This window comes from Pristiophorus japonicus, chromosome 9, assembly GCF_044704955.1.
Source record: "Pristiophorus japonicus isolate sPriJap1 chromosome 9, sPriJap1.hap1, whole genome shotgun sequence".
NCBI classification, from domain to species: Eukaryota; Metazoa; Chordata; class Chondrichthyes; family Pristiophoridae; genus Pristiophorus; species Pristiophorus japonicus.
Window position 1 is genome coordinate 174,744,876 of NC_091985.1, and position 26,789 is coordinate 174,771,664.

Consider the following 26,789-nt stretch of genomic DNA (forward strand, 5'->3'; position numbering starts at 1 on the left):
CTCACCACATTTAAAAAATACTTGGATGTGCACCTGAAGTGCCGTAACCTGCAGGGCTACGGACCAAGAGTTGTAAAGTGGGATTAGGCTGGATAGCTCTCGGTTGGCCGGCACGGACATGATGGGCCGAAATGGCCTCCTTCCATCTCTAAATTTCCTTGATTGTATGTTGGGTACTGACTGTGGGGGGACAACAGGTGAGATGTGGACGTGCGTTGAGTGGAATCCCCACGTCCAGGCCCTCTTTCGCCATCATCCCTCCCCTGGCCCAGGCGCACCGTGGTTACCACTGTGCTGGAGACCCTTTTGCTGCAGCTCAGTGAGAGCCTGTAAGGCCCAGGTTAGGTTTTCGGCCCTCCTATTGATGGTGGTATCCAGAATGTGCAAGCCCTCGCTCAAGGCCTGCGTGTGCCCGTTTGATTGCCGCATTTGATGCCGCATGAAGTTGGCCGCTCCGACAATGGAAGAAGATATGATTGCAATGGCCTGTGACAGGAACCCCATGCATGCTTGAGGCAGAGTCATCCAATCGCTCTGCAATTATGGTCAGTGTGCTTGGAAGTCCTGTCGGTACATCGCACATTGTCTGCTGCTCCTCAGTGATTCTCCTTTCCATCGATGGTTCCGGGGGTACAGCATCGGTGTCCAGCTGAGCAGAGCTTGGAGAGGGCTGGGCCCTCCAACACGGACTCTCCACAGCTGTCACTGCCACCAGTGTCTGCTCTTGCTCACTTGTGAAGTGTGAGTCACCAGGTGAAAACCCAACTATCGGCGTACGTGGTCCTACCAAAGTGCGAGTATCTGAGCTGGCACGTAGTCTGTGCGAGTCCTGTGACAGTGCACCCTCAGGGGCACTGAGCACCTCTGAGGGATCGGCGACGGCAACCTTAACCAACTCCTGATGGACGTGTGAAGGCCCAGTGGGAGATAAGATATGAGTACTGTTAAAGTAAGTATGTTTGAAGTTATCATTATGAGCATGATCATATTTCACTCACTGTTGACATTAGGTCAACATGACTGAATGTGGCATGCCATGTGGCTGTCTGATCATTTATCTGTCACCAGGTAGCTGGGAGGCCCTCCATCTCCGACGGCCAGGCACGCCGAGACTCAGCTGATCTCCAGCACCTCCTCCTCTGCTTTTGTGAGTTGTGAGGTCTGTGGAGGGCCACCTCCGGTTCGCTGCCTCTCACTGGTGTTCTGTGCTCGCTTGTCCTGCAAGGAGGGAAAGAGCAGACCCATGAGTGAGTATAATGGCATGCATTCAACCGAAGGACAGAGTAGATTTGGTGAGGGTGACTATGGGGGAGAGGCATTAAATTGCATATGATGGTGAGTGGGCGTGGTGGATGGCTGGATGGGGATGTGAGGAAGGGCATAGGCAGAGAGGGATGGGTGCACCTGCAAGGTATGTGTGTGTGAGCTATTCCCCAGCTTCCTGTCAGAAAAAGTACTGTGCACAAACCCTTTCCCACTCGAAGGTAAGAAAGCACTGACTATTGATTGGTATATTTCCCTGAGATTAACTCAGGCCCCTCAATTGCCTCTGTGTACGTGCCTTGCTTTCACTGACCAGATCCAGGAAGCCCGGAAAACCCGTGGATTGTAGCTACACATGGGCATGCACATAGGTGTCTTCGACATTGTTATATTATTAAGTCTCTCTTATTTACATGAAGCACATAAATATGACGCTTTTGCACCACTTTCACGCCTTGCCCATACTTGGTAGCTGGCTGGCAAGTGACCTTTTCACTTGTTTGACAATGAATGGGAAGGCATAAATTGTCAGTGACCAATGGCAGGATATAAAAGGGATGCTTGGTTGTTTGCAGGACTGCTTTGTGTTAGTGGCATTGGGAGTGGGGCAAAAAGTGGCTTTTGCATGTGGTTGTTTGACAGGTGCAGTGTTGGAACAAGTGAACCTTGTAATAATCAGGGTATCCCAGGCTGCAATGTGCACCATGGGTGGTGCATTGCCCTCATCACTCTCCTCCTGCTCTTCCTCCTCCTCCTCCTCCTCCTCCTTCTCCTGCTCTTCCTCCTCTTCCTCCTCCTCCTCATCTTCCTCCTCCTCCTCCTCCTGCTCTTCCTGCCCCTCCTCATCTTCCTCCTCCTCCTCCTCATCTTCCTCCTCCTCCTCCTCCTCAATTTCCTCATCTTCCGCCTCCACCTCCTCCACCTCCTCCTCTTCCTCATCTTCCTCCTCCTCCTCCTCCTCTTCCTCCTTCTCCTCCTCTGTCTCATCCCCCTCATCATCTTCCTCCTCCTCCTCCTGCTCTTCCTCCCCTCCTCATCTTCCTCCTCTTCCTCCTCTTCCTCCTCCTCCTCCTCCTCCTCTTCCTCCTCATCCTCCTCCTCCTCATCTTCCTCCTCCTCCTCCTCCTCCTCCTCTCTTCCTCTTCCTCCTCCTCCTCCTCCTCCTCTTCCTCCTCATCCTCCTCCTCTTCCTCCTCATCTTCCTCCTCCTTCTCCTCCTCCTCTTCCTCCTCCTCCCCCTCTTATTCCTCCTTCTCCTCATCTTCCTCCTCCTCCTCCTCCTCCTCATCGTCTCCTCCTCCTCCTCCTCCTCTTCCTCCTCATCCTCCTCCTCCTCCTCATCTTCCTCCTCCTCCTCCTCCAATTCCTCCTCCTCCTCATCTTCCTCCTCCTCCTCCTCCTCATCATCTTCCTCCTCCTCCTCATCTTCCTACAAAGAGACTCTGTACTCTGCTTCTTAGTCCTCATGCAGGTCCAGACCCCACCGCTGGGCAATGTTGTGCAGAGCGCAGCAGTCCACATCACCTTGGTGATCTGGAGACCTTTGCTGGTGCATACTGACGGCGCCTCCAGATCTGTCTAGGCACCTGAAGCACATCTTCAGCATGCCGATGCTGATAATATGGCATTTGATTGTAGCGCTCTTGGGCCTCACTCCTCGGGTTTCTGGGAATGTCATCAGCCACATTTTAAGTGGGTATCCCTTGTCTTCGAGCAGCCAGCCGGTAACTCTGCATCCAGATGCGAAGGCGCAGGGAGGATGGACTGCTGCAGGATGACAACATCATGGCAGCTGCCCGGGAATCGTGCGCAGAACCTCACAAAGATCTGTTTGTGGCTGGACACCAGCTGCACATTGATGGAGCAGAGGCCCTTGCAGTTGACGAACACTCCTGGGTGATCTGTGGCTGTCCCAGATTGCTACGTGTGTACAGTCAATGACTCCCTGCACCTGTGGGAAGCCAGCCAGAGCCGCAAACCCGAGTGTCCGCTCATTCTGACTGGCGTCATCGCAGACCAAGTTCACATCACTGGCAGTCCTGCCGAACAGTGCATTAGTCATCAGTCTGACGGATTTGTGGGTCGCCGATGGTGAGATCCTGCAAATGTCTCCGGCAGAACCCTGGAAGGATCCAGAGGCAGAAATGTTGAGGGCAGCGGTGCCTTTGACGGCCACTGTGAAGGTGTGGCCACCAGGTCCTCTGGGCATCAGGTCATGTTCCACCGGGCTGCAAATGTCTGCCACCACCAGACGCGAGACCTGAGCCTCCTCCCACACTGCTGTTCAGAGATGTTGTAATGTGTGCACCCTGTGAGTATGCAGAGCTGTTGAGTGCGAAGGGGACCGGGCAGGTCGGAAGGCCTCCTCGTAGGACTGCTCCTGGGCACGGCCAAGGGGGCCATCAGCCGGTCCAGGCAGCGGGCGGTCGAGGGGGTCGTTCAGGGTTACATCCGAGCCAGGGTGTCCCTGGAGATGGAGCATGCGGTGTCCACCAGTACGCTCGCGGCCTTCTGCAAGAGGTGGGGATCGGAGGAACTGGAGTGCATCATCACCCCCGGCCACCAAATTTTAATTTGATCCATTAATGTTAAAAGTTTAATTTGTTTAATTTTCAAGTTTTACTCCCCCCTCCCTTTTAATGAACTTGTATAATTTGTGTTTTGGTGCCCTCAAAAAAAAAAAAAAAAACAAGGGGGCACTTGATTGAAAGTTTCTGGAGTGTGACACCCGCCCCCCCCCTTTAACCAGGGGGCACTTCATTATTGTTTCTATAAAAAGAGTTGTAGAGCTGTTGAGTTGGGAATGGCTTAGCCAGTTAGGTGATGTTCACAAGACTCAATAAAACCCCAGCCAGTTGGGTTCGGGGGATCCACGATGAGGCAGGTGGTTGTGAGCCTGGTGGATGAACTGGTAATGTGCAGTGTGATTGTTAAACTTTTTGCTAATAAACCAATTAGTTCTTGATAGCAATGTGTTGCTGTCATGTATGTACTTTTGTGATCACTAGCCACTAGATGACGTCACTGTTGGAGCCCAAGTATAAAAGGCCAGCCATTTTGTATATTAGTCACTTTGGGCCTTAATAAAGCAGAACTCTTGGAGTTAAACAGTACTCAGTCCAACAGTTATTGCATACACAACATTTGGCGATGAGGCAACAAGAATCTTTGCATGCAAAAATGAGCACAATTGGATTGTTGGAGCGATTTGTGGAAGGAGAAGATTGGGCAGACCTTGTGAGCCGTTTGAGCCAGTTCTTCGTAGCTAACAAAATGGAGGAGGTCGGCGATGCAGATCGGCGCGGTGGGTGTTCCTCAAGGTTTGTGGCCCAAAGATTTATGGTCTGATAAAGAATCTACTCCTGCCTGTGAGTCCAACAGAGAAGACGTAAGAAGAATTGTGTACACTGGTACAGGACCTCCATAAGCCAGACGAAGGCATCATCATCTTAAGATACAGATGTTATACGCATGTTCGCTCAGAGAGCCAGAATGCAGTGGAATTCGTTGCCGACCTGAGACGTCTAGCAGGATCATGTAAGTTCGGGGCTGTGTTGGCAGACATGCTGCGGGACTTCTTTGTAATCAGTATCAACCATGAGGTGATCCTGCGTAAACGACTGGTGGTGGAGACGTTGGACTTGAACAGGGCCATCATGATCGCTCAGTCATGCAGGATGAAGGATAGAAGTCTAAAGCAGATATCAATGAAAAATCAAAACTCGGCAAGTATTGTAAATATGATTAATTCGGCGTTCGGCAGAGCGGCACATGGCAGGGTCTACCCGACTGCGTACGCAAAACCTGTGGCTGCCCAAAGTCCGCCGGCGGGAATGCATCCGATTTCTCCGTGTTGGCATTGTGGGGGAAATCACCAGCACCAGCAGTGCCGATTAAACAATATCGTTGCAAAGACTGTCTGAGAGTGGGGCATCTCCAGCGCAAGTGTCCGCAGATGAGCAAGCGTGCTGCGACACACCACGTGGAGGATGATGGTCAGACTAGTGCTGATCCAGATACGCAATCCGATATACCAGAGGAGGAAGTGTATGGACTGTACTCCTTCCTAACTAAGAGCAAACCGATAATGATCAACGTGAAATTTAATAGGGTGCTGGAATCGATGGAACTGGACACAGGGGCGAGTCAATCGATAATGAGCCAGAGGGCATTCAACAAGCTGTGGGATACTAAGGCTGTGAGGCCCAGGCTGAGTCCAATCAATGCCAAGTTGCGCACGTACACCAAGGAGCTCATAACGGTGATTGGCAGTGCCACAATTAAAGTGTCGTATGACGGTGCGGTTCACGGGTTACCACTATGGATTGTCCCAGGCAATGGCCCAATGCTGTTCGGCAGGAACTGGCTTGAAAAATCAGATGCGATTGGAACGACATCAAGGCATTGTCGTCGGAGAAAGATACATGTTCCCAAGTACTGAGCAAGTTCCCTTCGCTGTTCGAACCAGGCATCGGCAACTTCATGGGAGCCAAGGTGCAGATCCACGTGGAACTCGGATGCAAGACCCATCCATCATAAAGTTCAGGCAGTTCTGTATATGATGAGGGAAAAGGTCGAAATCCAACTGGACAGACTCCAGCTTGAAGGGATCATATCACCGGCTGAATTTAATGAATGGGCCAGCCCCATTGTTCCAGTGTTGAAAAGTGATGACACAGTCAGAATCTGTGGAGACTACAAGGCTACGATCAACAGGGTTTCGAAACAGGATCAGTACCCGTTACCGAAGACTGATGACCTGTTTGCAATGCTAGGCGGGGGGGGAGTCATTCACCAAACTGGACTTGACGTTGGCCTACATGACACAGGAGCTGGTCGAGACGTCGAAGAGACTTACATGCATTAACATGCATAAAGGACTGTTTATTTATCACAGGCGCCCTTTTGGAATTCGCTCGGCTGCAGCAATATTTCAGAGGAACATGGAGAGTCTACTGAAGTCCGTTCCCAGAACCGCCGTGTTTCAAGATGACATCCTGATCACAGATCGTAACTCCGAGGAACATCTGAACAACCTGGAAGAGGTTCTACATTGTCTGGACAAAGTGGGACTCAGACTGAAACGCGTGAAGTGTGTCTTCATGGCACCAAAGGTCAAATTCCTGGGGAGAAAAATTGCTGCTGATGGCATCAGGCCCACGGACACGAAAACCAAGGCCATCAAGAATGCACCCAAGCCGCAGAATGTGACGGAGCTGCATTCATTCCTGGGTCTACTCAACTCCTGCGGTAACTTCCTACCTAAATTGAGCCTCTTGTTAGAACCACTGCATATTTGCTAAGAAAAGGCGACAACTGGGTGTGGGGTGCGTCTCAATACAGAGCTTTTGAGAAAGCCCCTAATCTGCTTTGCTCTAACAAGCTGCTGGTACATTATGACCCATGTAAACGTTTAATATTAGCCTATGATGTTTCGTCATATGGAATTGGTTGCGTACTCCAACAAGCTAATGAGTCGGATAAACTTCAGCCAGTTGCATATGCTTCAAAAAGTTTGTCTAAAGCAGAAAGAGCCTACAGCATGGTAGAGAAAGAAGCACTAGCCTGTGTGTATGGGGTTAAAAAGATGCATCAGTACCTGTTTGAACTGGAGACAGATCACAAGCCGCTCATTTCACTGTTCTCTGAAAACAAAATACCAATGCTTCATCCCGCACCCAGAGATGGGCGCTGACATTATCCGCTTATGATTATGTCATTCGCCATAGACCTGGCACCGAGAATTGTGCCGATGCTTTGAGCCGTCTGCTGTTGCCCACACCGGAGGTGGAAATGCCGCAACCGGCGGACCTATTGTTAGTTATAGATGCTTTTGAGAGTGAAGGAACCCCTGTCACGGCTCAACAAGTTAAGACCTGGACCAGCCAGGGCCCGATTTTATCGATGGTGAAGAGTTACATCCTCAAAGGTGATTGCTCTGCCATACCCAAGCAAATGTGCGAGGAGACCAAACCTTACATTCGTCGCAAAGACGAACTGTCTATTCAGTCGGATTGTATACTGTGGGGCAATCATGTTGCTATGCCCAAGAAAAGGAGAGAGAAATTTGTACGTGAGCTACAATAGCACACATCCCGGCATTGTAATGATGAAAGCCATCGCCTCATATGGTCTCATATGGTGGCCGGGAATTGATTCTGAGCTGGAATCATGTATGTATCAGTGCAACACTTGCATGCAGCTCAGCAAAGCACCAGCGGAATCACCGCTGAGTCTGTGGTCGTGGCCGTCCAAACCATGGTCCAGGATCCACATAGACTTTGCAGGTCCCTTCCTGGGGAAGATGTTTTTAGTTGTGGTGGATACATACTCGAAGTGGATAGAGTGTATAATCATGTCATCCAGCACATCCACAGCTACCATTGAGAATCTCAGTGTCATGTTCGCGACACATGGTCTGCCTGACATCGTTGTTAGCGACAACGGATCATGCTTCACCAGTCAGGAGTTTCAAGAGTTCATGTATCAAACATGTAGGTCAGCACCGTTCAAACCTGCATCCAATGGGCAAGCAGAACGTGCTGTCCAAATCATAAAGCAAAGCATGAAGCGAGTAACCCAAGGGTCACTGCAGACCTGCCTGTCACAGGACAAGACCACACACGCTTACCGGGGTCTCACCTGCTGAACTAATGATGAAGAGAGGTCTTAAGACCAAGCTATCTCTTGTACACCCTGACTTGAATAATCATGTTGAATATAAAAGACAAAGTCAGCAAGGGTATCACGATCGCGCAGCTGTGTCACGTGATATTTCTGTAAATGATCCTGTATATGTTCTGAATTATGATCAGGTCCCAAGTGGATCGCTGGTACTGTCATGGCCAAGGAGGGCAACAGAATATTTATTGTCAAGCTCAAAAATGGGCAAACATGCAGGAAACATATGGATCAGACAAAGCTGCGGCACACAGACGAACCGGAACATCAACATACGGTCTATTTAAAATAGCCGAAGTGCCGAAGGAGGCGTGACTGTCACTGGCAGCTTGCCCATATAATGTAACTGAGGCCCAAGGCCCAATTTCAGGCCGGCCTCTGGCCTACTTGTGAAGGCACGCGCTGACAAAAACAGGGCTATAACTAATTGTTACCCCAGGATACTGTAATGTATGCACCTGTGAGGATGCTCACAGGTTTGTGAAGCTGTTGATGGTTGCATCCGAGCCAGCATGTCCCTGGAGATGGAGCACGCGCTGTCCACCGGTATGCTCGCGGCCTTCTGCGGTTACATCCGAACCAGTGTGTCCCTGGAGATGGAGTACGCAGTGTCCACCGGTACGCTCGCGGCCTTCCGTGGTTACATCCGAGCCAGTGTGTCCCTGGAGATGGAGTACGCAGTGTCCACTGGTACGCTTCTGCGAGATGTGGGCACTGGAGGGACTGGAGTGCATCATCACCCCTGGGAAATTAATTTTAATTTGATTTAATTTGATTTGATTTGGCAAAGGTTCCCTTTATGTTGAATTGTTAATTTGTGTTTTTGGTGCCCTCAAAAAAAAAACCAAGGGGGCACTTGAATGAAAGTTTCTGGAGTGTGACCCCCCCCCCCCTTTAAATCCGGGGGCACTTGATTATTGTTCTACTTAACATTGAAACATAGAAAATAGGTGCAGGAGTAGGCCATTCGGCCCTTCGAGCCTGCACCACCATTCAATAAGATCATGGCTGATCATTCCTTCAGTACCCCTTTCCTGCTTTCTCTCCATACCCCTTGATCCCCTTTAGCCGTAAGGGCCACATCTAACTCCCTCTTAAATATATCCAACGAACTGGCATCAACAACTCTCTGCAGTAGAGAATTCCACAGGTTAACAACTCTCTGAGTGAAGAAGTTTCTCCTCATCTCAGTCCTAAATGGCTTACCCCTTATTCTTAGACTGTGTCCCCTGGTTCTGGACTTCCCCAATATTGGGAACATTCTTCCTGCAACTAAGCTGTCCAGTCTCGTCAGAATTTTATATGTTTCTATGAGATCCCTCTCATCCTTCTAAACTCCAGTGAATACAAGCCCAGTCGATCCAGTCTCTCCTCATATGACAGTCCTGCCATCCCGGGAATCAGTCTGGTGAACCTTCGCTTCACTCCCTCAATAGCAAGAACGTCCTTCCTCAGATTAGGAGACCAAAACTGAACACAATATTCCAGGTGTATATAGTTGTAGAGCTGTTGAATTGTGAGTAGCTTAGCCAGTCATGTGATGTTCACAAGACTCAATAAAACCCCAGCCAGTTGGGTTAAGGGGATCCACAATGAGACAAATGGTTATGAGCCTGATGGATGAAGTGCTAATGTGTAGTGTGATTGTTAAACCTTTGCTATGAAACCAACTAGTTCTTCAAAGCAATGTGTTGCTATGAATTCTTCAGAAAAGAACCCATGAAGCAAATACGTTACAGAAACCTTCTTCAGAGATCTGAGGAGGGGAGAAGGGAAAATTAGCGTGGAAGTCAATTGCTGCAATAACCGGTATAGGCCAATTGCTCAACGTTTCGATTGAGGGATCGCATGTGGTGCATGCACCATCATTCTGATATCGTTACTGTCCATGGTGAACTCGGTTGCTGAATAAAATATTTTACCAAATTAGCGCCATGTATAATGGACAGATGGAAAATATAAAATGATTGATGGATTCCAATCAACATAGCCTTAAGCAAATAGGAAAAAAATACCTATTATTCGTTATAATTTGCCCCTAACCTGTGTTTACATTCTACAGGAGTTTTACTTCAAATGTGGCAAACACGCAACATCTGAGAGCGACACTTCAGTGATTTTGAACTTAATTACTGCAAACAGGCAAAGCGTCCCATGCATAACCTGCACTGACACTGTGTAAGTATAATATGCAGCTAACTGCTTTCTTGATGATCACGGGTTTCGCTAGAGTAAATAAGGAGAAACCGTCTCCAGTGGCAGGCGGGTGAGTAACCAGAGCACACAGACTGAAGATAATTGGCAAAAGAAACAGCGATAACGTGAGGACATCTTTTTTGTGACACATTTGAGCTGTTGTGATCCGGAACGCACTGTCTGCAAGGGTGATGGAAGCAGATTCTGTAGTGACTTTCAAATGGAAATTGTGGATATATAATTGAAAGGAAAAATTTTCAGGGCTATGGGGAAAGAGCGGGGGAGTGGGAATAATTGGACAGCTCTTTCACAGAGCCGGCAGAGGCACAATGGGCCGAATGGCTCCTTCTATAATTTGATGTGAATGAATTAATACTGAAAGGGTGCGGAGGGCAATGGACTGTGGAACACAGTGTTGTTTCATTGTAAAATGTCTGACATTGTACCTAAATTGCAGCGGCTAGATTTACAGCAGGATCTAAATTTACCCAGTACTGACATTCCTCACCTTAATGACCATAACATTTAAAAAGACAAAGCTATACCTCAGGGTATTTCACTCTGCATTTTCTGTAACGCCAAAGAAAGATTCCCTCTGCTGATCTTTTTATAATTTATTTTTTACTGACCTTGCAGAAAATGTGTTCCGCTGTGGATTAATACCCAAAACAGTAACAGCAAACCCCCATCATCCCCCACCACCCTTCTAAACCTGTGTCTGTGTGATTCCAGATTCTGCGTTTACCATGTGTTTCTGCTCCCCACAGCCCCTCCATGCTGATCTTGATGCACAGTACTCTGCATTAAAGTGATTTTGTTGCAAACACAGCCAGTGCTTAAAATAAAATTGTAAATAATAAAAGTCAACAGTAGCATCTGTACCTAAACTAGCTGCAATACTTGGCTTATGATGTGCCTGCTGATGATCCGTGATGACAGCAATTAATATCTGATTCAAATTGCCTCGCTCACGAATATTTGCTATTCTTGCAAATGGCAACTCCGATAGGATTATTTGATCTAATAGAGCGCATTTTTTTCCTTTGATATTTGCTTTCAATAAATTGACTTTACTGTTCAAACTGTGAACTGAAAATACCCAAGTTCAAAAACCGCAGTTATCGCTGTTATGTTCGGGTGGATTTTTGTCTGCCTTCTGTCTCACTTTCCAGCATCAATGGGGCGGTAGCTGGACGAAAGTTGAAATTTAACCAACCAGCCACCAGAGGCCCACCCCATTTAGGCAGCCTGTGTGCTGTTGAAAGAAAAAAAAAGAAAGACTTGCATTTATATAGCGCCTTTCACGACCACCGGGCACCTCAAAGCGCTTTACAGCCAATGAAGTACTTTTGGAGTGTAGTCACTGTTGTAATATGGGAAACGCGGCAGCCAATTTGCGCACAGCAAGCTCCCACAAACAGCAATGTGATAATGACCAGGTAATCTGTTTTTGTTATGTTGATTGAGGGATAAATATTGACCCCAGAACACCGGGGATAACTCCCCTGCTCTTGTTTGAAATAGTGCCTTGGGATCTTTTACATTCACCTGAGAGAGCAGACAGGGCCTCGGTTTAACATCTCATCTGAAAAACGGCACTCCAACAGTGTAACACTCCCTCAGTACTGCACGGAGTGTCAGCCTCGATTTACGTACTCAAGATCCTGGAGTGCGACTTGAACCCACAACCTTCTGACTCAAAGGCAAGGGTGCTACCCACTGAGCCACTGCTGAAAGACGGGGGGCCTAATATATTTAAATGACGTTCGGACTCAACACCACTACTGCTCCTTCCTCAACCTGCCCACAACTCATGGCGGGTTGGGGGTAACAGGCTGGCACGCAGCCATTTCCTGCACCACATGCTCAGAAATCGCTGCAAATGTTTGTCACGTGAAATGTCTTACACTTGTGTATCTTTTTCAGCCAAAATTTTTACATGCATTTCCAACCAAGCCACGAAAGAGGAATTTATAATGCAAATAGTTGAAGCAAAAATATGACAAAAAAGTGACATCGGGAAGTAAGCTTTTATGGACAGAAAGTGTGGTTGGACGTAAGATTTGTAATGTTATATAGATATAATAGATTTATACATCATGTCACAGCCATGGACGAATTCAGGCTTGTATCTGCATCAGCATGTCTGCTCCTGTGCACTTCTCCTTACCTTACTGTTATATATGTACAGACTATAGATATACTTTCTGTGTAGTCACTGTATAGTTACATAAGATGGAGACTTGTTTACTTGATGTACTATCAATAAGCTTTACGCTGTGTATATACTATGCTGGCACCACTAGAGGGTGCAACTGGTGGAGATCAAGGTTTCCTGTCCTGGTGGCAGGGGCTGTATAAAAGGCTGCCCACCATGCTTGTGCCTCACTCTGGAGTTACGAATAAAGGACCAAGGTCACTACAGTTTAATTACAACACATTGCCTCATGGAGTCATTCATAGGTACATTACAGACATAATAACTGGTGACGAGAATACGGACTATCGCGCGATTATGGCTACCTTTGGCACACTAAAAGACTTTGCAGAGGGTGATGATTGGGATGCCTTCACGGAAAGGCTCGAACTATATTTCATGGCAAATGACCTGGCAGGGGAGACGGATGCATCGGCAGAGAAGCGCAAGGCTATACTGCTGACCAGTTGTGGGCCCGAGGTTTACCGCCTCGTCAGGGACTTGTTGGCACCCACAAAGGCCAAGGTTAAGACATACAATGAGCTGACTGAACTAATTTGCGACCAACTAAAACCAAAAGAAAGCATCCTCATGGCCAGGCACAGATTCTACACTCACCACAGACCTGAGGGCCAGGAGATTGCAAAATATGCTGCCGACCTCAGGAAACTTGCGGCACCGTGTGATTTTGGCGCGCACCTCATCGAAGCATTGCGAGACATCTTCGTTATAGGAATTGGCCACGAGGGCCTCCTTCATAAGCTATTATCTGCCGACAGCACAGTCAACCTGCAGAAGGCCATCAGCATCAGTCAGGCGTTCATGACCTCGACCTGCAGCACCAAGCAAATTATTCATCCTGTGAACTCAAACCCAGCAAGTACTGTACACAGAATGGTGCCATTCACAGGCAAGATTGTAGAACGTGGCTCTGCCCAGGGCAGAGAGCACAGACTTCAGGGTTCCAGAACTTAGAGTCCGCCAAGGGCTGCTAATCGAGTAGTACCATGCTGGCGTTGCGGAGGAAACCATAGGGCTCACCAGTGTTGGTTTGCTGAGTACATATGCAAAGCCTGTAACATGAAGGGCCACCTCCAGCATATGTGTAAAAGAAATATGACTCACCGTCTAGCAGAGAAGTCGGTAGATGACTTTGAATCCAGCAGGGAGTATGATGATTTGGCCAGAGAGGCAGCTCAGCCCGAAGAAGAAGTGTATGGGGTGTATACCTGCACCACCAATTGTCCTCCAGTGAAGATGGAAGTCGAGATAAACGTTGTTCCAGTCTTCATGGAAGTGGACACGGGAGTGAGCCAGTCAGTGGTGAGCCACGATGCCTTTGAGAGGCTATGGAACGAAAAACGACCCGAACTGGTTCCAATACAGGAAAAGCTGTGCACCTACACCAAGGAGCTGATCCCAATCCTTGGTAGTGCGGATGTAAGTTTAATCCATAATGGCGTGGTGCACAAGTTACCTCTGTGGATTGTTGCAGGTGATGGTCCATCACTACACAGAAGAAGGTGGATGGGGAAGATCCAGTGGAAATGAGAAGACCTCTTCACTCCAGCAATCGATGTCCCCCGTGCTCAGAGACAGAGCAAAACCTCACCTTCGCTTGGGCCAGACACCAGAGAACAGACCAGCGCAGCACCTGAGGCACAGACCATCCTTCATGACTGCGTGGCAATGATCCAACCGGAACGATGTAAAAGTACATGCAGGTACAACAGGCGTTGAAGAAGGCAAATAGTATGTTGGCCTTCACAGCTAGGGGATTTGAGTATAGGAGCAGGGAGGTCTTACTGCAGTTGTACAGGGCCTTAGTGAGGCCTCACCTGGAATATTGTGTTCAGTTTTGGTCTCCTAATCTGAGGAAGGACGTTCTTGCTATTGAGGGAGTGCAGCGAAGGTTCACCAGACTAATTCCAGGGATGGCTGGACTGGATCAACTGGGCCTTTATTCACTGGAGTTTAGAAGGATGAGAGAGGATCTCATAGAAATGTATAAGATTCTGATGGGACTGGACAGGTTAGATGTGGGAACAATGTTCCCGATGTTGGGGAAGTCCAGAACCAGGGGACATAGTCTTAGGATAAGGGGTAGGCCATTTAGGACTGAGATGAGTAGAAACTTCTTCACTCAGAGAGTTGTTAACCTGTGGAATTCCCTGCCACAGAGAGTTGTTGATGCCAGTTCATTGGATATATTCAAGAGGGAGTTAGATATGGCCCTTACGGCTAAAGGGATCAAGGGGTATGGAGAGAAAGCAGGAAAGGGGTACTGAGGGAATGATCAGCCATGATCTTATTGAATGATGGTGCAGGCTCGAAGGGCCGAATGGCCTACTCCTGCACCTATTTTCTATGTTTCTATGTTTACCTCCTGGCTCCAATGGCAGGACTCCTGGGGAGGAAGATCGAATTCACAGGCACTCTTCCAGCTTTTGTGGCAGAATCGCGGGAGAGAAGGATTAAGGCAGTCGACCTCGAGGACAGAGGCAAGATGGCGTCCCTGCTGCAGCGAAGTGTAGCGTGGCTGAAAAAAAACATGGCCACGGCCAGACCACGAGGTGCAAAGCTGAGGGACCAACACGTGGTGTCTAACAAAGCCAGCAGGGTTCTCTTAAAGGAGATCTGCAACCAACTGAACTTAAAGAGACATTGTATGCATGGCAATCAATGTAACAAACCCATTAAGAATGTAAAGAACAAAATGTTATTGCGAGATGTCGGGAATAGAGTGTCCCCACAAGTTATAGGCCAGCGACCTCAGGAGGATGAAGGCACTGATCCTGATGCCCTGCCCTAGGTCTATCCCACGCTGCAGGCACCCGATGGCACTATTCGCCACGGACCTGGAGACAAAAACGGTGCCAATACGCGCAGTCGGCCGCCGTTGCCCACCACCTGGGTGGAGACGGTGCAGCCCCCAGACCCAGTCACTACCTCGGCCATGTCCGGGAGTGAAAAGTCAGAACCAACGAGTTCCCCAAACGGGACCTGGAACAGCCAGGTTCCCAACTCCATTAGAGAGCAGGCAGAAGATTCTGCAGCCCTCAAAGGAGGACAGGGAGGCCACACACATCTGTGGCACTGCCCACCACTAGGCAACGGCAAAGGCCCTGAGTCCTGGCAAGGTGAGTGAACCAAGCCCAGCCCACTAGCAGGGGACACAGCGCCACCATCAGACGACTAGGACCCCGTTCGGTTGCTCTGGAACGAGCGACCTCTCATACCTGTACTGCTACCTCAGTACTGACCATAACTGAACCATGAATGCAATCTACCCAATCCTGGCGCACGACTGCAAAACATAATGAATGTAAGTCACTGAACCAAGGTGTCATGATACAAACTGTAACTTCCTTTCTTTGTACTTGCACAGTGTCTGATCCTGTATATTAATGTAATGGGCCAGCTGCATGATCTCGTTGTCGGGGGGGGGGGGGGGCGGGGGAAGGATGTGTGTAGCCATGGACACACACATAGATCACACCCAGAACCCACTGGAACCTCCACTGCATCATCGAACCATCCAAACTGGTAACCACTAGCCAATGTTGTGGCAAAAGGACTTGGGGTTAACAGGGAGAGAGCTAAGTCAAAGCACAGCCAAGGTGCAAGGGCTATTGGCACTTAAGTCTGGGGAGAGCTAAGCCAGAGGACATAGTGCAAAGGTAATTGGCACAAAGGACTTGGGGGAGAGTGATGTTATATATGCAGACTATAGATATACTCTCTGTGTAGTCACTGTATAGTTACATAAAATGAGACTTGTTTACCTGATGTATTATTAATAAGGTTTACACTGCGTATATACATGCTGGCACCACTAGAGGGTGCAACTGGTGGAGACTGGGGTTACCTGCACTGGTGGCAACGGCTGTATAAAAGGGGAGCCACCATGCGGCTGCCTCATCTGGAGTTACGAATAAAGGACCAAGGTCACTACAATTTGAGTACAACACATTGCCTCGTGGAGTCATTCATAGGTACATTACAGACGTAATACTTACCACGCCCATCAGTGCCAGCATCCTGTCCAGTTCCTTCTACTAAAGGTTGCCTCTGCATTCCGAGGGTAAGCTGCAGTTTTATAAGCAGCATGTAGTTTGCATGTATCTCAGTGGGAAACATTGTGCGTTGCTTCACATACAGCCTGCAGCTAGGCGTCACAGGCCACAATTGCAATCTGACCTGATGAAGTTTCCTGTTCTGGATATTTGCTGGAAGCAAATTGCTCACGGGCCTCTTCACTGCAGCACGGCATGTATGGTAAACCGCACTCTGTTCATTTGTGTTCATTCTAACGTCTTACATTTGTGCCCATTGCTCAGCCAAAAACCTTTCTTACACTTCAACCAAACACTGCACACGACATTCACACAGTCAGTCACAACCTCCCAGGCCTGCTGCCTTCACTGTGGTGTCGGATGAGACGTCAAACCGAGGTCCCGTCTGCTCTCTCAGGGGGACGTAAAAGATCCCATGGCACTATTTTGAAAAAGAGCAGGGGAGTTATCCCCGGTGTCCTGGCCAATATTTATCCCTCAATCAACATAACAAAAATAGATGATCTGGTCATTATCACATTGCTGTTTGTGGGAGCTTGCTGTGCGCAAATTGGCTGCTGCGTTTCCCACATTACAACAATGACTATACTCCAAAAGTACTTCATTGGCTGTAAAGCACTTTGAGAAGTGCGGTAGTTGTGAAAGGCGCTATATAAATGCAAGTCTTTCTTTTCTTTCTTTATTATCTGCCCAGCCACCCCATATATGCCTATTCTCTGCTCCATTACTGAGGCTATAAGGGCGAGGAGGGTTTTATTAGAGAACCATGTTTGCTACCTGGTGCCTTTCATTGCAGAACAGCACTTCTCACTCCTTAATTGTTGACATGAATTTTTTGATATTGGTAAGATGCCTTGTTATTGAATTAAATAGTTACACTGCTTTGTTACACATGCACTCAGATTTGCTGATTATAATTTCATGAATGACAATGGAAATGATCAGACTGTCTAAGAAAAATTGAATGCAGGTACAGCATTGTTGCTACAAAAAGCTATTTCATCTAGGAACAAATTCTGCACATTTTTCATGTGGTGACAATCATTTTAGACTAAAGTTTTAGCCTTGCCAGGGAAGAGAAAGGAAAGTATTCCATTGTGCTGACTGTTCTGTACTGATTGAATTGTACTCCTGGTGATACAGATGAGGTCCGAGACATTGGAAGAAGAAATATTAAGCCTGAGCGTGACACCTTGCATCAATCTCTTCTAACTGCAGTGTGTGCGAGGAACTCGATGTTGATGCCAGGGGATTCTGTACACTTGCAGCAATTTAAGTTGGATTTACACCACAACCAGGGTGAATTCAGTCTCAGTATCTCATAGGCGGTCCCTTGAAACGAGGATGACTTGCTTCCACGGCAAAAAAATACTCAGTCTCAACATACTACGGGGAAATTAGTCTCGTTTTTGTCTTATGAATTAGCAGACCAACTAATCTCTATGATTATTCATTTTATTTCACCCATTGCCTCAACACGTGATGCCTTACCGAAACAGGCCAAACGGGCATGATGTGAGTAGCATTTTATGCCTGATATCAATGGTTATTGCAAGTGGATTATTTGCAATGCCAGGTAAATGCACCACCATCAAAAGGCCACGTTAGTGAATTGAAGAAGATTAACTGTGGTTGAAATGCTGCCTTGATGGGAGCAGCGTGCGACAGCCCGGCCCGGAAATCGGCGCGGTCCTGGCCTGCAAGACCATCAGCGGGCCGGGGCCATTGGAGGGAGCAGCGTGCGGTGGCATACCACTGCAGGGAGCAGCGCGTGCTGCTGCAGGAGGGCGCCGGCTACGAAGCCAGGTCACTGATTGCAGTGTGGTCAGGCACAGCACGAGGGGTGAAGGAGCGGCAAGAGTCCGTAGAGGGAAGTGACCGGGGCCCAGGAGAGGCAAGGGCCCAGGGGCAGCACGGGCCAGCCCACATTGCGATATGTGTGCGCAGTAGGTCTGTGCAGCAGAGCTGGTCTCCAGTTGTCTTGGGTAACCCTTGCCACTGGACCAAGACCTAGCTCTGTCAAGCCCGTGTGGTGGCTGGTGTGCAACGGTCAGCACACGTTAAAAAAAATCCATACACAGGCATCTTCCACCCTTCAGGATGTAGTTCGGGATCTGGACTATTAGGTCCTTCATTAAAACACCTGTGAACTCGTCCTTTTTTGGCGAGGAAGCAAGTCATCCTCGATATGAGGGACTGCCTATGATGATGATTTGCAATGCCGGGATATGAACTGGACACGGGAGGGAGACAACAACCTGGGTGATGGAGAGCCACATAGATATAGAAACATAGAAACATAGAAAATAGGTGCAGGAGTAGGCCATACGGCCCTTTGAGTCTGCACCACCATTCAATAAGATCATGGCTGATCATTCCCTCAGTACCCTTTCCTGCTTTCTCTCCATACCCCCTGATCCCTTTAGCCATAAGGGCTATATCTAACTCCCTCTTGAATATATCTAACGATCTGGCCTCAACAACGATCTGGCCTCAACAACTTTCTGTGGTAGAGAATTCCACAGGTTCACAATTCTCTGGGTGAAAAAGTTTCTCCTCATCTCGGTCCTATATGCCTTACCCCTTACCCTTAGACTGTGAACCCTGGTTCTGGACTTCCCCAATATCGGGAACATTCTTCCTGCATCTAACCTGTCCAATCACATCAGAATTTTATATGTTTCTATGAGATCCCCTCTCATTCTTCTAAATTCCAGTGAATACAGGCCCAGTTGATCCAGTCTTTCTTCATATGTTAGTCCTGCCATCCCGGGAATCAGTCTGGTGAACCTTCACTGCACTCCCTCAATAGCAAGAATGTCCTTCCTCAGATTAGGAGACCAAAACTCTCATACAATATTCAAGGTGTGGCCTCACCAAGACCCTGTACAACTGCAGTAAGACCTCCCTGCTCCTATACTCAAATCATCTTGCTATGAAGGCCAACATGCCATTTGCTTTCTTAACTGCCTGCTGTACCTGCATGCCTACTTTCAATGACAGATGTACCATGACACTCAGGTCTCGTTGCACCTCCCCTTTTACTAATCTGTCACCATTCAGATAATATTCTGCCTTCCTGTTTTTGCCACCAAAGTGGATAACCTCAAACTTATCCACATTATACTGCATCTGCCATGCATTTGCCCACTTACCTAACCTGTCCAAGTCACTTTGCAGTCTCTTAGCATCCTCCTCACAGCTTACACCGTCACCCAGCTTCGTGTCATCTGCAAACTTGAAGATATTACATTCAATTCCTTCATCTAAATCATTAATATATAGTGTAAATAGCTGGTGTCCAGCACTGAACCTTGCATTACCCCACTAGTCATTGCCTGCCATTCTGAAAAAGACCCGTTTATTCCGACTCTTTGCTTCCTGTCTGCCAATCAGTTCTCCATCCACGTCAATACATTACCCCCAATCCCATGTGCCTTAATTTTGCACACCAATCTCTTGTGTGGGACCTTGTCAAAAGCCTTTTGAAAGTCCAAATATATCACATCCACTGGTTCTCCCTTATCCACTCTACTAGTTACATCCTCAAAAAATTCTCGAAGGTTTGTCAAGCATGATTTCCCTTTCATAAATCCATGCTGTGTCGTTTGGCTTGTAGGATTAAACAATGAATCCTGTATACCTCTCTGTTTGCTAAATACATTACCAACTCTGATTGGGCGCGACAATGAGACTATTCATATGGGGCTAAAGCAACATAGTGCAGTGCATGGGTCATTTTGTATTCTGAGATAACATTGAATTCAGTAAATTGTAAAAATCCAGTATTCCTTTACAGTGCTAAACACAGGCAGAAACAGTGCTTCCCCTTTCATCCAACTATTCACTTATCCCCAATGGATGGCATCAGTCCTGATTCCAGGTGGTATCTCTGATAGCACCTTTTGCCCACCCTGCCACTGTAAATGTGAGGAGCTCATGGACTTCTTAGTCTCTAAGATTGAGACCATCCGTTCGGCTGCCTCTGCCTCTTCCCTTCTTTCCCCTAGCCCACCGGGCCAAACTTCCTTTAAGGATCCCCCTGCCCTAGCCCTGATCTCGCATCTTTCTCCAGTTTCTCTCCGATCCCCCCTCGTTACCTATCCAAGCTCATCCTGTCCATGAGACCCACTTCCTGCTCCCTTGACCCTATTCCCACCAAACTGCTGACCACCCAACTTCCTTTTCTGGCTCCCATGTTAGCTGACATTGTTAACGGTTCTCTCTCCTCAGGCACTGTCCCTCTCTCCCTCAAATCTGCCATCATCACCCCTCGCCTCAAAAAACCAACCCTCGACCCCTCCATCCTTGCAAACTACTGCCCCATCCCCGATTGCGTTCCTAACACATATGAGACTGCACACAGGGAGATTAAAATAACAGTGACCTCAGTCTTTATTAAGACACTCCAGAGTGAGGAACAGGCCGAAGGGGCCGGCATATAAACATCTCCTGGGACTTCAGGGGATGCGCTCCCTGGTGGCGGAACATGGGAGTGCATGCTTTACAGATACACAACATCACTCCCCCGCCAAAGTCAAAGTGAAAACTATTTACAAGGTGAGGCGGTCGGGAGCCTTTCTTTCCCTGGTGGACCACCTCGGTACAAATGTCTGTTCTGGTGTGTTGGCTGTGCCCTCGCTGGGCTGGCGTGTTGTTGGCCCTGCAGGGCTGCTGGGTGAGCCTGGCCTTGCTGGGCTGTTGGGCGTGATGGGTTAAATTTCCTGGTCCGGGGTGGTGTCGTTAATCCTTTGGGTGTGTGTTGTGGGCTCGAAAAAGGTGGTGTCTGCTGTGGGTTGTTCAGGGCAGCCTGTGAACCGCAGCCTTGTTTGGTCCAGGTGTTTTCTGCAAATTTGTCCATTGTCTAGTTTGACGACAAACACCCAACTCCTTTCTTGAGCTATCACCGTGCCCGCGATCCACTTGGGACCATGTACATAGTTTAGCACATACACAGGGTCATTCAGATCAATTTCCCATGACACAGTGGCGCGACCATCGTTTACATTTTGTTGCTACTGCCTGCTCTCTACCTGATCATGCAGGTTGGGGTGGACCAGCGAGAGTCTGGTTTTAAGTGTCCTTTTCAAGAGTAGCTCAGCCGGGAGCACCCCTGTGAGCGAGTGGGGTCTCGTGCGGAAGCTGAGCAGTACTCGGGACAGGCGGGTTTGCAGTGAGCCCTCTGTAAAGTCCTTACTCTACAGAAATCACACGAGACACATTCTGGGGACAAGGTCACTCTGTGACATTAACTCTTTATTCACAGGACTCCAAAGACGATGACCCTGCGTGGGACCTCCCTTTTTATACCTGTGTGATCAGCTAAGGAGTGTCTCCCACAAGTTCACCCCTTGTGGTCAAGGTGTGCATAGAAACATAGAAACATAGAAAATAGGTGCAGGAGTAGACCATTCGGGCCATCGAGCCTGCACCGCCATTCAATTCGTTCATGGCTGAACATGCAACTTCAGTACCCCATTCCTGCTTTCTCGCCATACCCCTTGATCCCCCTAGTAGTAAGAACTACATCTAACTTCTTTTTGAATATATTTAGTGAATTGGCCTCAACACCTTTCTGTATCAGAGAATTCCACAAGTTCACCACTCTCTGGGTGAAGAAGTTTCTCCTCATCTCGGTCCTAAATGGCTTACCCCTTATCCTTAGACTGTGACCCCTGGTTCTGGACTTCCCCAACATTGGGAACATTCTTCCTGCATCTAACCTGTCTACACCCGTCAGAATTTTAAACGTTTCTATGAGATCCCCTCTCATTCTTCTGAACTCCAGTGAATACAAGCCCAGTTAATCCAGTCTTTCTTGATATGTCAGTCCCGCCATCCCAGGAATCAGTCTGGTGAACCTTCGCTGCACTCCCTCAATAGCAAGAATGTCCTTCCTCAAGTTAGGAGACCAAAACTGTACACAATACTCCAGGTGTGGCCTCACCAAGGCCCTGTAAAACTGTAGTAACACCTCCGTGCCCCTGTACTCAAATCTCCTCGCTATGAAGGCCAACATGCCATTTGCTTTCTTAACTGCCTGCTGTACCTGCATGCCAACCTTCAATGACTGATGTACCATGACACCCAGGTCTCGTTGCACCTCCCCTTTTCCTAATCTGTCACCATTCAGATAATAGTCTGTCTCTCTGTTTTTACCACCAAAGTGGATAACCTCACATTTATCCACGTTATATTTCATCTGCCATGAATTTGCCCACTCACCTAACATATCCAAGTCACTCTGCAGCTTCATAGCATCCTCCTCGCATCTCACACTGCCACCCAACTTAGTGTCATCCGCAAATTTGGAGATACTACATTTAATTCCCTTGTCTAAATCATTAATGTACAATGTAAACAGCTGGGGCCCCAGCACAGAACCTTGTGGTACCCCACTAGTCACTGCCTGCCATTCTGAAAAGTACCCATTTACTCCTACTCTTTGTTCCTGTCTGCCAACCAGTTCTCAATCCACGTCAGCACACTACCCCCAATCCCATGTGCTTTAACTTTGCACATTCATTTCTTGTGTGGGACCTTGTCGAAAGCCTTCTGAAAGTCCAAATACACCACATCAACTGGTTCTCCCTTATCCACTCGACTGGAAACATCCTCAAAAAATTCCAGAAGATTTGTCAAGCATGATTTCCCTTTCACAAATCCATGCTGACTTGGACCAATCATGTCACCTCTTTCCAAATGCGCTGTTATGCCATCCTTAATAATTGATTCCATCATTTTACCCACTACCGATGTCAGGCTGACCGGTCTATAATTCCCTGTTTTCTCTCTCCCTCCTTTTTTAAAAAATGGGGTTACATTGGCTACCCTCCACTCCATAGGAACTGATTCAGAGTCTATGGAATGTTGGAAAATGACTGTCAATGCATCCGCTATTTCCAAGGCCAGCTCCTTAAGTACTCTGGGATGCAGACCATCAGGCCTTCAATCCCAGAGTACTGGGGATTTATCGGCCTTCAATCCCATCAATTTCTCCAACACAATTTCCCGACTAATAAGGATTTCCCTCAGTTCCTCCTTCTTCCTCGACCCTCTGACCACTTTTATATCCGGAATGTTGTTTGTGTCCTCCTGAGTGAATACCGAACCAAAGTACTTGTTCAATTGGTCTGCCATTTCTTTGTTCCCCGTTATGACTTCCCCTGATTCTGACTGCGGGGACCTACATTTGTCTTTACTAACCTTTTTCTCTTTACATATCTATGGAAGCTTTAGCAGTCCGTTTTAATGTTCCCTGCAAGCTTCCTCTCGTACTCTATTTTCCCTGCCCTAATCAAACCCTTTGTCCTCCTCTGCTGAGTTCTAAATTTCTCCCAGTCCCCGGGTTCGCTGCTATTTCTGGCTAATTTGCATGCCACTTCCTTGGTTTTAATACTATCCCTGATTTCCTTTGATAGCCACGGTTGAGCCACCTTCCCTTTTTTATTTTTACGCCAGACAGGGATGTACAATTGTTGTAGTTCATCCATGCGGTCTCTAAATGTCTGCCATTGCCCATCCACAGTCAACCCCTTAAGTATCATTCGCCAATCTATCCTAGCCAATTCATGCCTCATACCTTCAAAGTTACCCTTCTTTAAGTTCTGGACCATGGTCTCTGAATTAACTGTTTTATTCTCCATCCTAATGTAGAATTCCACCATATTATGGTCACTCTTCCCCAAGGGCCCTCGCACAACGGGATTGCAAATTAATACTCTCTCATTACACAACACCTAGTCTAAGATGGCCTCCCCCATAGTTGTTTCCTCGACATATTGGTCTGGAAAACCATCCCTTATGCACTCCAGGAAATCCTCCTCCACCGTATTGCTTCCAGTTTGGTTAGCCCAATCTATATGCATATTAAAGTCATCCATGATAACTGCTGCATCTTTATTGCATGCACCCCTAATTTCCTGTTTGATGCCCTCCCCAACATTACTACTACTGTTTGGAGGTCTGTACACAACTCCCACTAACGTTTTTTGCCCTTTAGTGTTCTGCAGCTCTACCCATATAGATTCCACATCATCCAAGCTAATGTCCTTCCTAACTATTGCATTAATCTCCTCTTTAACCAGCAATGCTACCCCACCTCCTTTTCCTTTTATTCTATCCTTCTTGAATGTTGAATACCCCTGAATGTTGAGTTCCCAGCCCTGATCATCCTGGAGCCATGTCTCTGTTATCCCAATCACATCATATCTGTTAACCTCTATTTGCACAGTTAATTTATCCAACTTATTACGGATACCCCTTGCATTAAAACAGAAAGCCTTCAGGCTTGTTTTTTTAACACCCTTTGTCCTTTTAGAATTATGATGTAGTTTGGCCCTTTTGTTTCTTGCCTTTGTTTCCTCGGTGTTCCACTCTTGCTTTTTACCTTTCTACCATCTGTTTCTGACTCCATATTACTTTGCCCTGTCCCCCTGCCATATTCGTTGAAACACTCCCGAACTGCATTAGCAAATGTTACCCCCAGGACATCAGTTGCAGTCCTGCCCAAGTGCAGACCATCCCTTTTGTACAGGTCCCACTTCCCCCAGCACTGGTTCCAATGTCCCAGGAATTTGAATCCCTCCCTCTTGCACCACTGCTCAAGCCATGTATTTATTCTAACTATCCTGCTCCCTCTACTCTGATTAGCATGTGGCACTGGTAGCAAACCAGAGATTACTACCTTTGAGGTCCTACTTTTTAATTTAACTCCTAGCTCCCTAAATTCCCGCTTCTTACCTATATCGTTGGTATCTACATGTCCCACAACAACTCGCTGTTCACCCTCCCTCTCCAGAATGCTCTGCAGCTGCTCCGAGACATCCTTGACCCTTGCACCAGGGAGGCAACATACCATCCTGGAGTCTTGGTTGCGGCCGCAGAAACTCCTATCTATTCTCCTTACAATAGAATCCCCTATCACGATAGCTCTTCCACTCTTTTTCCCGCCCTTCTGTGCAGCAGAGCCACCCATGGTGCCATGAACCTGGCTGCTGGTGCCTTCCCCTGGTAAGTCATCTCCCCAACAGTATCCAAAACAGTATAGCTGTTTTGGAGGGAGATGACCGCAGGGGACTCCTGCACTATCTTCCTGCTCTTACCTTATCTCTTGATCAGCCATTCACTATCTATCCTAACCCTTACCTGCGATGTGACCAACTCACTAACTGTGCTATCCACAGCATTCTCAGCATTGTGCATGCTCCAGAGCGAGTCCATCCGCAGCTCCAGTGCCGTCATGCGGTCTGTCAGGAGCTGCAGCTGGACACACTTCCCGCACACATAGTAGTCAGGGACACTGGAAGTTGAGTGTATACAGTAAACAGTGGTGTTACATTGTGGTTACATACATGACACCTTCTGTGACTTGTTTAAGGCTCTTTTTGATTGCAGGTACTGCCCGCTCTACCTGCCCATTGGAGGCTGGTTTGAACGGGGCCGAGGTGACATGTTTGATCCCATTGCGGGTCATGAATTCTTTAAATTCAGCACTGGTGAAACATGGCCCGTTGTCACTGACCAGTGTGTCAGGCAGGCCGTGGGTGGCAAAAATGGCCCTCAGGCTTTCAATGGTGGCGGTGGCGGTGCTTCCCGACATTATTTCACCTTCAATCCATTTTGAGAAACCATCCACCACCACCAGGAGCATTTTACCGAGAAACGGGCCCGCATAGTCGACATGGATCCTCGATCATGGTCTGGAGGGCCAGGACCACAAACTTAGTGGTGCCTCTCTGGGCGTGTTGCTCAACTGAGCACACATGCTGCATTGCCGTACACAGGACTCTAAGTCAGAGTCGATACCGGGCCACCACACGTGGGATCTGGCTATCACTTTCATCATGACTATACCTGGGTGTGCGCTGTGGAGATCCGAGATGAACGTCTCCCTGCCCTTTTTGGGTAGCACTACGCGGTTACCCCACAACAGGCAGTCTGCCTGAATGGACCAGCTTGTCCTTTCGCTGCTGGAATGGATCTTGCATTGGGCCCAGCTCCCATGCAGTACACAGTTTTTTACTAGGGACAGCAGAGGATCTTGGCTGGTCCAAGTCCTAATCTGGCAGGCCGTGACAGGTGATTTATCATTTTCAAACGCTTCCATGACGATCAACAAGTCTGCGGGCTACGCCACCATCAACAAGTCTGCAGGCTGCGCCATTTCCACCCCCGTGATGGGCAATGGTAGCTGACTGAGAGCATCAGCACAGTTCTCGGTGCCTGGCCTGTGGCGGATGGTATAGTTATACGCTGATAGCGCGAGTGCCCACCTTTGTATGTGGGCTGAGGCATTAGTATTTATCCCCTTGTTTTCAGCAAACAGGCATATGAGTGGCTTGTGATCGGTTTCCAGCTCAAATTTGAGGCCAAAC

At 48.0% G+C, this 26,789-nt stretch overlaps 1 protein-coding gene across 2 annotated transcripts in view; it reads left to right on the forward strand.

The window, feature by feature from the left end:
- Positions 1–26,789, forward strand: part of prkn (parkin RBR E3 ubiquitin protein ligase) — a 1,745,947-nt gene that overhangs the window by 883,258 nt on the left and 835,900 nt on the right. For both annotated transcript variants that reach the window (XM_070890152.1, XM_070890153.1), the window contains exon 6: positions 10,007–10,122. In XM_070890152.1, the coding sequence (XP_070746253.1) occupies positions 10,007–10,122 (116 nt within the window). The remainder of the gene's footprint in view (positions 1–10,006; positions 10,123–26,789) is intronic.